The following is a 17,536-nucleotide window of genomic DNA, read 5'->3' as shown; positions in this document are numbered from 1 at the left end:
GTGACAGATTTTCAGAGGCTCTACAATTTGATTGCATGGGATCACTTGTCTTGTTTATGTTTTGCAGATCTGCACCAGCACCTAGTAGATAGTAAGCTGACTGACCCCAGGAAGCTTTCTATGGAGGCGGACCGCTGGGTGAAAACCAGGGTCCACATGAAAGCGTATTAGGGAGACCCAGCCAAAGGTGGGCAGGGTCCCCAGCAGAAAAGTGGGGGGGACAAGGATAAAACAAGTAGTTCTCTAAAGGGCCCCAAAGTAATACCCAGGGTAAAGGTTCTAATCCCCCAGGAGATAAGAAACAAGGCGTTCGTCAGGGAAGCCTGCTGAGACTGGCCCCCGCAAGTGTTTTGCATGTGACCAGGTGGGTCACATGAAGGGGGATCCCAAGTGCCCTAAGGGGGCACAGCCCCCCACTGATGGCAATCCAAGATGTTGGCTAGTGTAGCGCTTGGAGAGGAGGACTATCCACAGGATGGCGGGGGCCCCGCAGAAATGACCCTGTCAGTGAGATGGGGACAGTGAGATGGTCCCAGGAAACCTGGTGCCCCCTAACACAAAGAAATACAGCACCTTGGTGACAATCAATGGGAAAAGGGTAGAGGGTCTCAGAGATACTTGAGCCAGTGTGACCACAGTCCTGTGTCACCTGGTCTCTGGGAAGCAGGTAGTCCCAGGGGCATTCCACCAAGTAATTGATGTGGAAAATTCAGAGTGCCAGTGTCTGGTGGCACAGGTTCCCTTTGAGTGGTGGGGGGGCTCAGGTCCCTTGAGGGTGGTTGTCAGCCCTTCAATGCCTGTAGATTGTCTGCTAGGTAATGACCTGGAGCAGTCCTTATGAAAGGATGTTGAGCTCGAATCTCACTTGGAGATGCTTGGGTTGCCAGAGTGGGTATGCGGGTCCACTCAGTCAATGGCAGCCAGAGAGGGTGATCAAGAGGACTTGGAGCCTGAAACAGTGGCCCGAGTCCCTGCCAAGAGAAAGGGCAAGGGGCGTGTGAAACCGGCCCCTGAAGTTCCATTGGACTGGGAGGAGGCGTACCTTGAGGGGGGCGCCCCGGTGTCTACAGGGGGGAACAGGTAGCTGAACTGGGGGACATCTCTGAGCTGACCCATTGGCAGTAAGAAGGGGATCCCACCAGGGAGGAATTCTGCAAAGAGCAGAAATAGTGCCCTTCTCTGTAGGTTCTGTGGCGGCAGGCTGCAGACCAGGCAGGTGGTGATCAGTCCGGATCACATTGGAGGCACTGGGAGAATTATCTCCTGTACAGTGAGCCTAAGCTCGCTGAGCCTGGGTCAGCTCATGTGCTGGTGGTACCCCAGTGCTTCAGGACCTTCCTACTGGGTCTGGCTCATAACGTGCCTTTGGCAGGGCATTTGGGGCAGGAAAAGGCCTTTGAATGGCTTGTCACCCACTTCTTCTGGTGCAAAATGGGAAGACAGGCATTGCGCGTCCTGCCAAACTAGCCAGGCAAGTGGTAAGAGTGGGAGGAAGGTCAAAGCTCCTCTCCAACCTTTTACAGTTTTTGGAACACCCTTTGAAAGGGTGGGGATGGACATTGTAGGGCCACTGGGTCCCAAGACAGCCATGGGCAACAGGTACATCCTGGTCTTGGTGGTACACCCTAGTCTTGGTGGACCATGCCACCCGGTAGGTGGAGGCAAACCCTCTCAGCACAATGACGGCACCAGTGGTGGGCTGGGTGTTAATGGTATCTTTTCCCGAGTGGGGTTCCCTAGAGAGGTGGTTTCTGACAGGTGGACCAATTTCATATCCAAGTATATGACATCCTTGTGGAAAGAGTGTGGTGTAACCCACAAGTTAACCACCCCTTACCACCCACAAGGTAACTGTCTGGAGAGATTCAACCAGACCTTGAAGGGCATGATTAAGGGTCTAACAGAACCCATGAGGCGTAAGTGTGATGTCCTCTTGTCATGCCTTCTCTTTGCATACAGGGAGGTACCACAGAAGTCTCTTGGGTTCAATCCCTTTGAGCTTCTGTATGGTCACCCTGTGAGAGGACCTATGAGTTTGGTGAAAGAAGGCTGGGAGGCAGCTCCCAGGAAAACTCCCCAGAATGTGTTTAGTTACATGCTGGCCTTCAGAAACCAAACTCCCCGCTTCAGGAAACTACATCAGCGAACCTAGAAGCAAGCCAGGAAGAAATGAGGAAGTGCTATGACCAGAATGCCACTCTGGTCGAATTTCAACCTGGGAAAAAAAGTATGGGTCATGGCCCCAGTGGAACCTTGTGCCTTGCAGGTCAAGTGGCCTGGGCCATTTGTGTTGGTGGAGTGCAAAAGTAATGTCACCTACCTGGTAGATTTGTGGCCTACAAGTAACCCTTTAAGGGTCCTCCATGTGAACCTTCTCAAGCCCCACTTCGAGAGGTCTGAAGTGAGCATGCTCTTGGCGACAGATGATGGGGTGGAAGAGGAGAGTGAGCCTCTCCCTGACCTCCTGTCTACCAAGGAGCACGATGCGTCAGTGGAAGGTGTGATTCTCTCCCCTACACTGACTCCAGAGCAGCAGCGTGACTGTCACCAGTTGTTGGGACAGTTTGCCCCACTGTTCTCCCTGAACTCAGGTGTTGTTTACTGGTGTACCCATGACATGAACACCAGTGACAGCCCTCCTGTGAAGCACAAGATTTACAGGTTGACTGACCGGGTAAAGCCAAGCATTAAAGAGGAGGTCACTAGAATGCTGGTGTTAGGGGTCATCGGGCCCCACAACAGTCCTTGGGCCAGCCCAGTGGTCTTGGTCCCAAAGGCTGCTGCACCCGGTGCCACCCCAGAACTGCGGTTTTGTGTGGACTACCGGGGGCTCAATGCCTTCACCAGGACTAATGCACATCCCATCCCCAGAGCTGATGGGCTCATTGATCGGTTGGGAGCTGCCAAGTTGCTCAGCACGTTTCACTTAACGTTTGGGTACTGGCTGATTGCCTTAACCGATAGGGCCAAGGAGAGGTCAGCATTTTCAACCCCAGAAGGACAATACCAGTTCCGTATGATGCCCTTTGGGTTGAAGAAGGCCCCTGCCACTTTTCAGAGATTGGTCAACCAGGTGTTGGCTGGGCTGGAGGATTTCAGTGCCACCTACTTGGATGACACTGCAGTGTTCAGTTCCAGCTGGGAACAACACTTGCAGCACCTCAGTAATGTATTGAAGGTGCTGCAGAGGGCAGGCCTCACGATCAAGGCCAGTAAGTGCCAGATAACCGTGGGCGGCCAGCTACGCTCCGTCTGCGGAGTGTGCGTAGTTCCGCCTACTCCGCATTTTGCGGAGCTGGCAGAGCCATGCGGCACTACGCACGCTCCGCAGACGGAGCGTAGCTGGCCGCCACCCGCCTCCCTCCCGCCCTCCCTAAATACTTTAAAATAAAAGAACGCAATAATTTTAAAAGCACTTACCTTGCCGCCGCTGGCCGCCGCGTTCCCCGGGGCTCGTTCTCTTCCGCCTTCCGTATTTTGCAGTAATGCGCATGCGCGGACGGCCGCGCATGCGCATTTTCACGAGAAAATGCGCATGCGCGGCCGCCCGCGCATGCGCATTACTGCAAAATACGGAAGACGGAAGAGAACGAGCCCCGGGGAACGCGGCGGCCAGCGGCGGCAAGGTAAGTGCTTTTAAAATTATTGCGTTCTTTTATTTTAAAGTATTTAGGGAGGGCGGGAGGGAGGCGGGTTGCGGGGCTGCCGGCCAGTGGTTTTGCGGAGTGGGGCTAAGCGGAGTGCGGAGGTGGGCGTAGTTTCTCGCCCACTTCGCGTAGCTCCGCGAAGCCCCACTCCGCGAACTCCGCCCAGGGTTAGTGCCAGACCGGGCAGGTTTCGGTGGTGTGCTTGGGACACCAGGTAGGAAGCAGCCAGGTGGTGCCCCTCAACCCAAGATTGACACCATTCTGGCTTGGGAGCCCCCCAAGACCCAGACAGAGGTGAGGGCCTTCTTACGACTCACCGGGTACTACAGGAGGTTTGTTAAGGGGTATGGAACCATTGTTGCCCCATTAACAGAGTTGACTTCCAGGAAACAGCTCAAGAAGTTGATCTCCGCTGAGTCCTGTCAGAAGGCTTTTGATGCCCTGAATGGCGCCATGTGCACGGCACCTGTGCTCAAGGCACCCGTCTTCTCCAAGGAATTTGCTGTGCAGACTGACACTTCAGAGCACTGCATGGGAGCAGTGCGCTCACAACTGAATGAAGAGGGCCTAGACCAGCCTGTAGTCTTAGCCGGAGACTACTCCCCAGGGAACAGAGTAGGGGGGCTGTAGAAAGGGAAGCTTTCGCTGTGGGCTGGGCACTGAAGAAGCTGAGACCATGCCTGTTTGGTACTCACTTCCGGGTTCAGATAGAGCACAGGCCCCTCAGATGGTTGATGCACATGAGGGGTGAGAATCCAAAACTTCTGAGGTGGTCCCTCTACCTACAGGGATTGGACTTTACGGTGGAACACCGACCTGGCACAGAACAGGCCTATGCAGATGGACTGTCCAGGTTTTCCACCTTAGTGAAGAGAACTTCCAGGAGGGTGGGTAGTTCCCCCTACTTTCAGCTGGGGCGGGGGGGCATGTGTTAGACTTGGCATCTTTTGGTGTTTCCCCTGAGTTTTTGCTGTCTGACCTCCCAGTTTTGACTCTGTTTTTGCTGGTGTAGTGTTTCTGCGCACTTTTCTCACTTCTGAGCAGTGGTAAAGTGCAAGTGCTCCTGTGGTAAATTGTGTTATAGATTGGCAGTTCCATGAGTGGATATTTTATTTACTTGTTAGTCCCTTGTCAAGTGCACTGAGTGTGCCAGGACCTGTAAGTCAAATGCTACTAGTGGGCCTGCGCACTGATTGTGCCACCCATGTGAATATCCCTGAAAAGGTAACTCAGACCTGCCTATGCAGAGTATGCGCGCAGTTTGTAACTGCCATGTCGACTTGGCCTGTGCACACACTTGCCAGTCCCTAAACTTCCCTTTATTACATGTCAGCGACCCCTAAGGTAGGCCCAAGGAACCACTGTGGGTAGGGTGCAGTGTATGTGAAAGGTAGGACATGCCCTGGTGTGTGTGGCATGCCCTGATAGTTAATTACGGCCAATATTGTTTTTCACTATTGCAAGGCTACCTGTTCCCAATAGGATAAAGTGAGGAGTTTCTTTATAACATCTTTTAAACATAACTGGTCTGGGGAATTAGGTAGTAGAGTAAAGTTTAGTATTCCTGAACTCAGAATCTAAAGATGCATCTTTTAGTGGAGGTGACTTTTAAATTCTGTGTTTGAAAATACCACTTTTAGAAAGTAGGTGTTTTCTTGCTCAGTCATCCCGTGTTCCTCTGCTGGAATGTGGATTGCCTGTCTGGGTATTGGATGACAGAAGGCTGGGGAGCAGGAGTGGCTCCACATAGTCTAAAGCTGGCACCCCCACAATGCCTTAAGCTGGCACCCCCCAAACGATGTCGACCCACTAGGTCGGCGCCATCAGCCCCCTGGTACTCGGACGTCCTTAGAGAAGCCAAAATAGCATGCAAAAAACTAGAACGGATTTGGAGGACCAGCTATTCTGAGCCTGACAAGGAGAGGCTTAAAGTCGGCCAAAGGGCCTATAAAGATGAGATCAGGCAAGCTAAGAGGGTCTACTTTACGGACCGCATTGAGAAGGCTAAGAACTCAACAAAAGAACTTTTCGATACCGTCACCAGTCTGGCCTCTCCTAAGGCGGTGATGGTCCCGCCTAATCCAGAACTCTGTGAGTCCTTAGCAAAGTTCTTTCAGAATAAAGTTCAGGTGATATTTACCTCGCTTGAACCTCAGGTGGCCCAGAGCCTCCTTGAAACTCCCCACAGGAACTCTCATGCGGGATCCACGGGGGCTACTCTCTCAACCTTTAACCCTGTAGAGGCAGAGGAAGTAGCAAAACTGCTGCTGGCCACCAAATCAGGTTCACCTTACGATCCTTGCCCCACTTCTATTGCAAAACTGGCGGCTGTTCCTATCGCGAACCAACTGGCCGGGATTTTCAATTTAATGTTTGAGAAAGGGAACTTCCCTAAGATTTGGAAACGGGCCTCAATCAGCCCGCTCCTCAAAAAACCCTCCCTTGACATTGCGGACCCCAACAGCTATAGACCAATATCCAGGCTGCCACTGCCGGCGAAATTGGTTGAGAAAATTATGAACTCCCAACTTTGTTCCTTCTTGCGCAATTCAAAAGGTCTTGACTCAGCCCAACATGGTTTCAGAGAGGGTCACAGCACCGAGACAGCTCTGATTAAATCCACAGAGGAGATCCGGAAGGTGCTTGACGAAGGGGGCCAGGCAGTGCTGATTCTTTTAGACCTGTCAGCAGCCTTCGATACTGTCCACCATGCACTGTTGCTAGATCGGCTGGAGGGCTGCGGGGTTCGAGGCCAAGCACTCAAGCTCTTGGAGGCCTTTTTAACTGAGCGGGTACAAGTGGTGGCCATGGGGGAGTTCGAATCAAGACCTTTCGAGCTCCCGGGGGGGGTCCCGCAGGGGTCCTCCCTAAGCCCCACTTTATTCAACATCTACGTAGCCGCTCTCGCCCCAGTAAATAGATCCTTTGGGTTCGAGTTAACATCATACGCCGATGACACCCAGATTGTGGTCTCGGTGGTCCCGGGGACTGAGAGGGAGGTGGCAGGCAGGTTTCAGGATTGCATGTCTGCAGTCAGCTCCTGGATGGCAAAAAGCTGTTTAAAATTGAATTCATCAAAGACTGAGGTGATCATCTTTGGCCCAAGTAATAATCTTTGGAGCCCCAATTGGTGGCCCACTGATATGGGGTCTCCTCCTATCCCTGTTTCAAAGGTGAAGAATTTGGGGGTTGTTATTGATAACCTTCTCACCTTCAAACCCCAAGTCAATGCGTTGAGCTCCTCAGTACATTACACTCTGAGAATTATCAGAAAGGTTCTACCTTACCTTCCTGAGGGCAGTAGAAAGACGGTGGTGACAGCCCTCGTTCTCTCTCGCATCGACTATTGTAATAGCCTTTTTCTCGAGGCACAACAGGGGGTGCTCAACAAGCTTCAAGTTTTACAAAATGCGGCCGCCCGCTTGACGGGGGGATTGCCCAAGTTTTCCTCTGTCTCCAAGGAGTTGGACAAACTGCATTGGCTTCCGGTACGGAAGCGAATTAGGTTCAAGGCCCTCTGTATTGTCTTTAAGGCACTGCATGGCCTTGGCCCAGTGTTCCTTCAAGATCTTTTTCAGTGGTACAGACCAGGTAGACAACTGAGGTCGGCCAGTCTTGGGCTGGTCAAAACCACTCGGATCAAGAGGACACGCTGGGGTGGAAGGAGTTTTGTCAGGGGAGCTGCGATGGCGTGGAATTCCCTCCCTCTCTCCCTCAAACTCAATACAAATCTACTGGCATTCAGGAAGGATCTAAAGACATGGCTCTTCTCCCAATAAGTACCTAGATTTTCGCTTCTCTGGAATTATCACTTCAGCGCCTGGACGCCGACTGGTATCAGTGCGCTCTATAAGTGTAAAAAATAAAAATAAATAAATAAATAAAATAGGTGGGTCAGGAAAGGGCTGAATTGACCTAGGCTGCATTTGGGGAAGGGGGAGGAGATTTCCTCAAAAGGCCTGGTCTGCCTCTGACAATTCCGTCTCCACCTCCCGCCAGGAATCCACACCAGAGAAGGCAGAACTGGTTCTGACTGGATACAGACACTCTCTGCTTAACAAATCAAAGGATTTTGGGATATAAATATTGGGGCCCAGAACCCTGAACTTTAGAACTCATTTTGGACCAAGAAGACTGCCAAGAAGAAGAGCTGGAGAAGCTGTGAGAAGGAACTGCCACTTTGCTGTGTTGGCCTGCAGTGGCTGCATCTGTCTTGGGCAGTGAAAGGACTGGACTGAACTTTCTGCAATCTACTTTGTGTGTTTATCCAAGGACCTGAGATAGAGCTTGCCACCCTGTTCAAAAAGTCTCAGGAACAGCAAAGACTCCAAGCTCATCTGCCCTCAGCACTAGGGACTGTGTTTTGTGCTGCAACAGAAGAAAAGCAAACCGACTACTTCTGCAACGCCACTACTGACTCTGTCTCCTGAAGGCACCGCGGATGTCACTGCTACAACGCCGCTCCCCTGCACCGCAACACTGGTCTCACCGACTACCCCTGCTGACGACGCCTCCGAGCTGCTGCTCGGAACGTGACCTGTGGGCATCGCACTCCGCACTGCCCCGCTTCACTGCAATGCCTTGGTATCCCTGACGATGCCACTCCATGCCGAAATCGACACCGCTGCTTGCACCGTGGTTCGAGGGCACTGCTTGTAAAGTTACACGATGCACTGCTCTCATCCCGCACTGCAGCCTGCGCCTACCAATGCCATTGATCCAGTCGTCAGCCGACAACGGCACTTCAGCAACGACGACGACGCTGCTTGCACCGTGACCTGCCAGCACAGTAACCTGCTAGCACCGCGACGAGCACCACATTCACCTTGCACCGTGACCCTGGTCTCACCGACGACGCCATCTGCCACTGCCACAGAGCTGATGCTCGAACCGTGACCTGAGGGCACCGCACACCGCACCGCTGCACCCGACGCCTGGAGATGCCAATGCTCGTGACTCCAACAGAGAGGAGATCGATCTGAAATGAATGTGACTTTGAGGGCCCTGACAACTCCTGCACCGACCTCCGGAACCGGCACCTACAGACGCCGCGCTTTCAGAAGCTCAACGAGAGGTCGCCGATGCCCTACATTTCTAAAAGGTACTGTTTGCAGGTCTTTCCGACACCATAGCTGGCCCGGGACGCCGCGGTCAGCCAAGCTACCAAGGGGGTGAGCAGGGGTTATGTTAGGAGAGTAAATTCCTTATCCTGACTAAAGTGGCTTATGACATGTTCAACCCCTGATGCTCAGAAAAATATGTGAACAAAAGTAGTAGTGATATCTTACCTGGCATTTTGCAATAATACCTCTGTGGTCCTTATGAAAAAAATTAATGCAAATGCTACAAAATCTGCCCTAGAATCACTTCACCAGATCCCATGGAAGAGCATCAAATTTAAAATATTGTATGTTGCACTCAAAGTATACAGAGAGAGAGAGGCCAAAATGAATTTAAAAAGCTGTCAGGCAACATGCCCTTGGCCAAAACTTCATATGTAGCAGCAACCAGTAAATGTTCCTTATTCCTTTGGAAAGAAACACACACAAAAACATCAGAAAGCAAAGTGCTGCCTGTGAAACTCCCTATAAACTTGCCTCCAAATACAACGTGATGTCCATCCTGCTCAAGAAGAAATATCCTACATATTTCTTTCACAGCAGAGACCACCCACTCCTCCAGCCCTTTAGGGATGAGGTCCCAACAAGGAACAGAGAGTTCATAGTTTACTTTGGCCTGTTCATGATGACGTGGCCTGAAGGGTTATTTGTCTTACCACTCCTTTACTATCTCTACCTCCCTTGGCTACTGGGCCGGATCAAGTCAGTTACACACAACAAGTATGATGGAGACACAGATATTACACTAAAACTGGAAGGACTATGGGCCTCATTTATGAGGCTGTGCGTCACTTTTACGCCGCCGGTGCGTCACTTTTTGTGACGCACCAGTGGTGTAACAAATGCACCTTGTCGCGTCATATTTACAAAGTGACGCATCTAGGTAGATGCGTCACTTTGTAAACCCCTGCGCCACATTATACCTGCGCCAGGTATAATGTCTGCAAGGGGGGCGTATTGACGCAAGAAAGGGTCGTAGAAGTGACGCAGTGAAATCTATGAGATTTCACTGCGCCACTTCTAGGACGCCGTTGTGTCAAAATCTTGCACCTGCCTCACAGCAGGCGTAAGACTGATGCAGCCCCTTTCACATGGGGCTTGCCCCATGTGAAAGGACGCATTGCTGGAGTTGCGTCACTTTTGTGACACACTACAGCAATGTGTCACTTTTGCGCTTACAGATACGTCAGAAATACTGATGTATCTGTAACTCCTTGCGCAATGATGCGTCATACTGTAAATATGACGCATCATTGGTGTCGCAAGGAGGTCGCAATGAAAAGTGACTCATCGCTGTTTTCACGCAGCGATGCGTCACTTTTCATAAATGAGGCCCTATGTATCTTTAGTTCTCAACAACTATATTTGATCAATCAACAAATGGTGCAGACTAGCCACCTTAAACTGAACTCTTGCAAAACTGAGATTGTATCCCAAGGAAAGTGAAATAACTATAAACCTTCAGCTATCTTGACCAAAGAACTGGACCCTCCAACGGATAAATAACCTGAAGAAATCTGAAAGTGATTGTGGACACAAACCTCCCAGCAAGCCCTCAAGCACCTTATACACCAGGCAAACTCCTTGGCACATCTTAGGTATAAAGCACCTTGCACTTTTATCCTATTCTTTTCTCATTTAAAATAAAATGGTTTTCACCCAAGGGCCAGCTATTCTCGTGAAGAAGTACCACAACTAAAGCCTGTCCACATTCACCAATAGAAACACATCATGCCAGCATTCCAACTGCTTTATTGACTCCTTATTGATAGATGTTCTGCCTTCAAAATACTCTGAATTGCCTACAGGAACATTAGTGTGAAGGTTTCATTCTTCATCCATTTAAGCTCCGGACACACAAACAAGGCTCTCCATTCTAGACAAGCACCTTGACTGATCCCCCAACCCTAGAAGAAGCAGCACATCACTGGATTACCTCCTCCATACAAGCTGAAAAAACTATAGAAATTCATTATGACAGATAAAATAAATGTTGTACTTGGAATTCGAAAGTAAGTAAAAAGACACGGCTCTTGCCGAAAAAAGAATGCAGGGTTGTAAGGACCAATTAACAGACCGTAGTGAAGAGGAACATATGGAAGAGAGAAGGAAGAGAAAAAGAAAAGAGAAGAAAGAGGGAAGGAGTACATCAGAATGTGGCCCAAGAATCTATTCCTCCTCCTGGGTGGTAAGTATGCCTGCATGCACAACTATCTCTCTTGTTTATTCCCCTCCAGACACAAAAGCTTCCAAAAGATGCAGCAATACGAGAAGCATAATCTGCTACTCATCACACATAACAACAAAAGCTTTCCAATGCAGGCTATAGTTACACACTATCCCTACCAAGCAGAGGATGTATTACAGGAAGTACCCCAGGAGCTCAACAGGCATGTGTACTCCCGGGCATTTTGGAATTACAGACTGGCCTGCAGACATTATGTGGGCCCATCTGTAATACTGATAGCGCTTCGCGCTTGTACTCCATTTGCAATAGCGCTATCTCAAGAGGGCATTCCGTCATTTGCATGGGGGTGTGACCCCAGGCAAAGAGGGAATGTATGTGCCCCTGAGCCTGCGATGGATTATGGATTTGGGTGCAGAGGCAAAGAAGCTGTCAGGAAGCACACTGAAAATGCACCACAAAAAGGCGGAATACTGTCAGTGCGCCCACTGGAGGAGGGAGAGGGGGTCCCATGGAGCCCCCAGACATCTTCTTGCAGGTTGGTGCAGTCACTCACTGCATCTGCCTGCAAAGGGATTTCCAATCCCTCCTCTGAGTGCAGGTGGAATGCCGTCTGCACAGTAAAACATAGAGCAGCTTTGAAGTAGCCACTTGGGGCCTAATTATGATGTCTGCGGACTTACGTCCGCCCTACACCATAGTGATCTGGACCCGCTAGACCTTAGGTCGGTGGTTCCGACTGCAGTATTACGATGCGACTACCCAAAGGCAGTCACAAGCATCCATTCGTCAATGGATGCTTTTGCAGCAGGCAGAAAAGGCCTGTAGCACAAGCTTCCATTGACAAATGGTTGCTTGTAAACATCCCTGCACCATATAGCAGACACCACACGGTGCAAGGTTGTTAAGGGGGCACCATCAGAGCCCCCCATGCCCCATTGCAGAGGGCCAGGGGAAAAAGGAAGCCTTGCTAGGGGCCCCCTAAAACACTTTGACAGCCTTTTCATGTTGGAAAGCCTGACATGAAAAGGCTGTCGTAGAGTGTCATCATAATCCCGATGGAGGAAATGAGGCTGGCTCCGCCGTCATTAGTGGATTATGGTGGGTTCTGACAGGTTCCTTGAGCCCGTCAGTAGTGCTGTGGATGGTCCCTCTGTCCGCTACATCATAGTGCGGCGGGCAGACCGCAATCTTAGTTGTCAGATGGACCGCAACCAGCGGTAGGTAGGTTGTAGTCCGCCAGACATCGGAATCGGGCCCTTCCTAGTTCACTTGATGGGGGTAGCAGAAATTTGTGGCTGCCCTGAGGGCATTGGCTTCTCTTTAAACCCTTTACTGTGGCGATAATTTCGCCGCAGTGCGGGGGTTCTATTGTGTGGGCGGGGCTGAGTCGGCCAACGGACGTGCGCAGCACTACCAAGAAGTCTGGAGAAGTGTGGCTCACTGGTTAGAGGAGGCAGACCTGGAAGCAGAGGTCAGCCTGGGACCAGGGTTCAATTCCCGGCTCGGCGGGGTCTTGAGTCCTAAAAATGTCCATGGACTCGACAATTCTCGCTCCGGTGCCTACTCGATTCACGGGTTCACACTCTGCGACTCTGGGCAATAGCTTGCTTAATCTCCACAACGGCCCCTCGCGGCGGGATGTCTGGCTTTCACCTTGCGGATACTCTGCCGGGGTTATCTCACAGGGGAATACCAGGACGGGTTCCCTAAGTAAGCGCTTAGAAACCGCTCGGTGATTTGCGCTATATAAATTCCTGTACATTTACATTTACATTTACCAAGGTAATGCTTGCGACGGCCGTTGGTCGACGGCAGCAATGAAGGGGTTAATAGGGCTCACTTTGCCTGTTTACGCACGCTGTACCTATTTAAAGGAGTGCCATGGCGCAAATAAAGTAAGTGTACGATTTGTGTAATAAGGGCCCATATACCAGTTTGCTTGTGCATTCTATCCCTTATTTCACTGCTAGCTTAAGCACAGTGACAGATGTCAGCATAAGAACACAGAACTGTTCATCAAATGTGACACCAAACTGACTACAACACGGGCCGGCCACAATGCATTTACATTTTCTTCCAACCAAACTCTCAGTATGGTGTAATGTGCAACACGTCTCCTTATGAGCTGGTGAGGGGTGTAAAGTGGTATGACCATCAATTTACATAATACAATACAATGTCAAAACCAAACACCCACAAAACACCCCCTGCGCTCAAACTACGAACCTCTGTCACCAGTAACTCAAATCATAAAAACATTGTTACAGCCAAGAAGACCGCATGTCAGCACTGAAGAAAACAGCTACAAACATTGCTTGCTTCTTATATATTACGTTCCCAATCAGAAATATGCAATCGTTGTAAATGGCAGATGTTACTACACTACCAAATTAAAGTAATCTCTTTATACTTACCATAAATATGAAAGGCTGAGTCACATGAAATCGTGGCTTATATTTTACACACCGATGTAAACAAGGACTGATTAACTCATCAGCTACTCGCATCTGACAAGCGGCCACGTGCACATAGTCTGAATGTGATGACTCCAGGTCACCAAGAATCCAATGACGCATGTCTGGGCTTTTCTGTTACAAATGATTGCTTTCAGGTGTGTGCCTTCATTTCAGGCATCTAAAGCGAACCAGTTTTACAGCTCGCACAATACATTAACTTGTCAAATGTAAAACTAAGACTGGATCGCCGTGGAGTTGGTGATATGGAGTCATCTTGTAACTCAAGGCAGTAGAGAGGCGCCAGCGGAAGCAGCTTCAGGGGGGGGGGGGGGCAATGGAGGGATCAGGAAAGTCTAAACGTTGATCTATGACTCGTAGGTCATAAGACAGAAGCAAATAAATAAAACCGTAAGAAACAATATACTAGGAAACAGGTGTGGGGTGGAGGCTAACTGGCTAAGGGTTGGCAAAGGAACCAATTAAGATCCGACAAAGAGAGAGGCGGACAAAAGGTTCAAAGAAAAATAAGTAAACGACTAATGGAATGAGAGTGTGGAAAGATGGAAGAAACTAAACTATAGAAGGAAAGAAAGCAGAATGGAACGGAGGTTAGATAGAAGGAAGAATAATGGAAATAAAGAACAAGATGAAAATGAGAAAAGGAAAAAGGGAACCTTTGCTCTGCTGAACGATTCCAGAGGGAATCCTAAAAAAGATTAATTTGCGTTTGCCCCACACGATGTGCTATGGTTCAACGAGTGGATGTATTTTGGGGCAGATTTACAAGCCACTTGCGCCTCTTTTACGCCGCCATTGCGTCTCTTTTGTGACGCAGCGGCGGCACAAAAGATGCACCATGGTGCGGGGTATTTACAACATGACGCATCGGGGAGATGCGTCACTTTTTAAAGCCTTGCGCCAGAAGGAGGCGATCCTGCGCAGGGGGGGGGGGCATTCCGGCGCAGGAATGCCTCCTAAAAGTGGCTGAGTGAAATCAACAAGATTTCACTCAGTCACTTTTGTGGCCATACTGCATCAAAACCCTGCGCCTGCTTGAAGCAGACGTAAGGATTGACTCAGCATTTGACAGATAGGGCCCCCAGAGCATTGCTGGAGCTGCGTCGCTCTTGCGACGCAACTCCAGCAATGCGCTGTCTTTAAGGCACTGATGTGTCAAGCATCTGTGCCGTTTTTGCCCGATGGTGCGCCGAATTGTAAATGCAGCGCACTAATGGTGTCGGAGCCGTGGCGCACAATAAGTGGCGCCTCCCTGCTAATATGCAGAGATGCGCCACTTATTGTAAATCTGCCCCTTTATTTTTCTCACTTCTCTCTTTTTGCAACCATACACCTGCAGTCATTTCCTAGTGTGCTCGCCAGCAGCACCGACATTCTAGGACTTCCAGTTCTCTTTCAACGTCTTACAAAATCCCAGCATTCAAAGTAATACTGTACCAAAGCCAATGCCTGAAACCGGTTTGGGAACACATTTGGATCAGTTTAAAACGAGTTTTAACTCATAGTTCTAGTCCAACAGTTAAGGTCGGTTTAAACACATCCAGGAGATAAACTGCTTGCTTTAGACGCCTGTGCTGGCAGAGAACGAAGCCGCAATACACCGATCGAACAGGTGCTGCCAGTTTGTGGAAGAACATAGCACCTGCTGGAGGGGGGATGCAGGACGACTGCATCAGTGCAACGTGCACTTCGATACGATAGTGACATCTAAAATATTCCAACCAGAGAATTTATCAACATTTCCCAAAGCATGATTGTGCACCCGTTCCGTCTTTTCCGAAACTGGACATGTTTTTGGAATGTAGGGCCATATTATCAAGAAAGGGCGATACATTAGCGCCGTTTTTATCAGCAGGAAACTGGCGCTAAAGTGGCGATAATGGGCTTGATAATATCCCCTTGTGAATTCCCATAGAAGCCCAGGTTCTGGTGTTAACCTGGGCTTTTACTGGAATTCACAAGGGCATATTATCAAGCCCATTATTTCTGCTTTAGCGGCAGTTTCCTGCTGATAAAAGCGGCGATAATGTATCCCCCTTTCTTGATAATTTGACCCGTAGTTTTACAATTCGGAGGATCAAGAAAACGCAAACCGCAGCGAAGTTGTTAACTTACCGATGAGGACTCCCAGGAGGAAACAGGCCACGGCTTCTATGACGGCAACGCAGCGGGTGTTGCTGCCAGCCATTTGTACGGTGCTCCAGTCCCCGTCCTCACCAGTTCCGGCGTCCCTGCACAAGCACAAAAGGTGTTAGAATGGTTCGGAGTCCTGACTGCAGCTTTATATAGGTATTTTCAGGTAAATGTGAGCTCCCTGGCACCATCTGCTGGGCCAGCGATGGAATTGAATGAAATACAAGCATTTGCAATGCAACAAGTCTCGCATTTATGCGAGTTTAAGCTATTGGCAGTGTGAATAACAAAGCGTTTTATTTATGTTTCAAAAACAAAAACATAAATAAAAGGCATTGTCATTAACAATACTCAATAATGGGGAGCTCCCCCAATATTCACCCACGGAGGGACTCCAAGCGCTCACTTTCAGCAACCCCACCCTTCATTAGAACTGGCATACGGGGAGTTCGAAACAATGCAGTAGTAAATGGCTATTATTATTGTGATGAAGCTATGGGATAGGGAACATGCCCTTAAAACAAATATTTTTTAAACATCCTGCAGGTATCCCCTAATCTAGTTCTAAAACTGCACCCTAAAACTCTCACAGACCTACAAACAATCCAACCCAGCTGAACGCCCGGCGAGTATTTCAACCTTTACAAGACTAAGAGCAAAGCTACTTTTGAAAGACACGTTTTGTAATTGTATTGTAATTGCATTTATATAGCGCTTACTACCCCTGACGAGGCGTCAAATCACTTTTTCAGTGAGTTGCACGCTACTCCAGAACCCAAGAAGGATTAGTGGTGATTTATTATAGTGAAATAAGAAAGTAATTTGAGTGGTGGATAGGTTAGTCAGTTATTTGGATTCAGAAGGATAGCGGAGGGATAGAAGATGGGAAAAGGTTTGCATTTACTTAGCGCTTGTTTCCCTGATGGGATGTTGAGGCACTTTTTTGGCGAGTTGCGCGCTACTACGGAACCCATAAAGGAATAGTGGTGAATTAGTATGGGGAAATACAAAAGTAATTTAAGCGGTGAATAGCTTAGTCAGTTGTTTGGATTGAGAAGGATAGTGGAGGGATAGAAGGTTGTAGAAATACCATAGACATACATGCAAACATACAAACAGATGCATTCTGGGATGGTACCCAACAGAGTTCCCTTATATTATGACTGTCAGTGATGCTACCCTATACCCAATGGTGGAGCCTATATCTGGCCTTGGCATCTCTTCTTGGCAGCTGGTTCTCTCTGTGCCATGTATGTTCTGTATAAATACCATTGACATACCTACCTACATACATATGTACAGATGATTTCTGGGATGGTACACAACAGAGTTCCCCCATATTATGACTGTCAGGGATGTTGCCCTATACCCGATTGTGGCTCCTGTATCCGGCATTGGCACCTCTTCTCGGCAGCTGATTCTTTCTGCCACCAACAAGCACATGCCTTCACAAAGATCTTAAACCAGCCGCTGGCGTGCAGAAGTACCGCGGAGATGTAGCGGTTCTGAAAAGGTATCAAAAAATATCGAACATGGACTCCTATGGGAATTCTCTACGGCGTATTATCAAGCCCATAATGTAACGCTGTGCTTGATAATATGCCCCCTTGTAGAGACTGTACAGCCAATGAGCTTTACTTGTGACAACCTTAGAATAATAGCTCCGTGCAGGGAATGGCAGTCATTTATCAGCGCTATATTTACGCTTTTCTTAGCCTTTTCAGAATGACCGCTTTATTCATAAGCAGACAAATCTGATTCAAAACACAGATAAGAGGAACACGGCCATGACCTCTTGCCAGCACCACATTGGCTCTACCATCAGCAGGCCTGGTAACGTCTGGAGGAGCCAACCTAGTGCCAGCATCTGCAGTGGGAGGCGACTAGGCGCTACATCACCTTCAGGGCAGCACCGGCTACCTGGCACTGGGCTCAGGTTCAAACCTTTGCAGCCTCCTCAAACTGCGAGTAACA

The 17,536-nt window shown here is 49.3% G+C and overlaps 1 protein-coding gene across 1 annotated transcript in view; it reads right to left on the bottom strand.

Moving 5' to 3' along the window:
* LOC147696878 (N-acetylated-alpha-linked acidic dipeptidase 2-like) overlaps positions 1-15,687 on the bottom strand; it is a 476,544-nt gene extending 460,857 nt beyond the window's left edge. The window contains exon 1 of the mRNA XM_086933986.1: positions 15,545-15,687. Within this exon, the coding sequence (XP_086790112.1) occupies positions 15,545-15,617 (73 nt within the window). The 5' untranslated portion in view covers positions 15,618-15,687. The remainder of the gene's footprint in view (positions 1-15,544) is intronic.
* Positions 15,688-17,536: the final 1,849 nt, after the last annotated feature.

Source organism: Lissotriton vulgaris, chromosome 8, assembly GCF_964263255.1.
Source record: "Lissotriton vulgaris chromosome 8, aLisVul1.2, whole genome shotgun sequence".
NCBI lineage: Eukaryota > Metazoa > Chordata > Amphibia > Caudata > Salamandridae > Lissotriton > Lissotriton vulgaris.
Note: the sequence above shows the minus strand (reverse complement) of the source record. Positions and strands in the feature narration are given on the sequence as shown.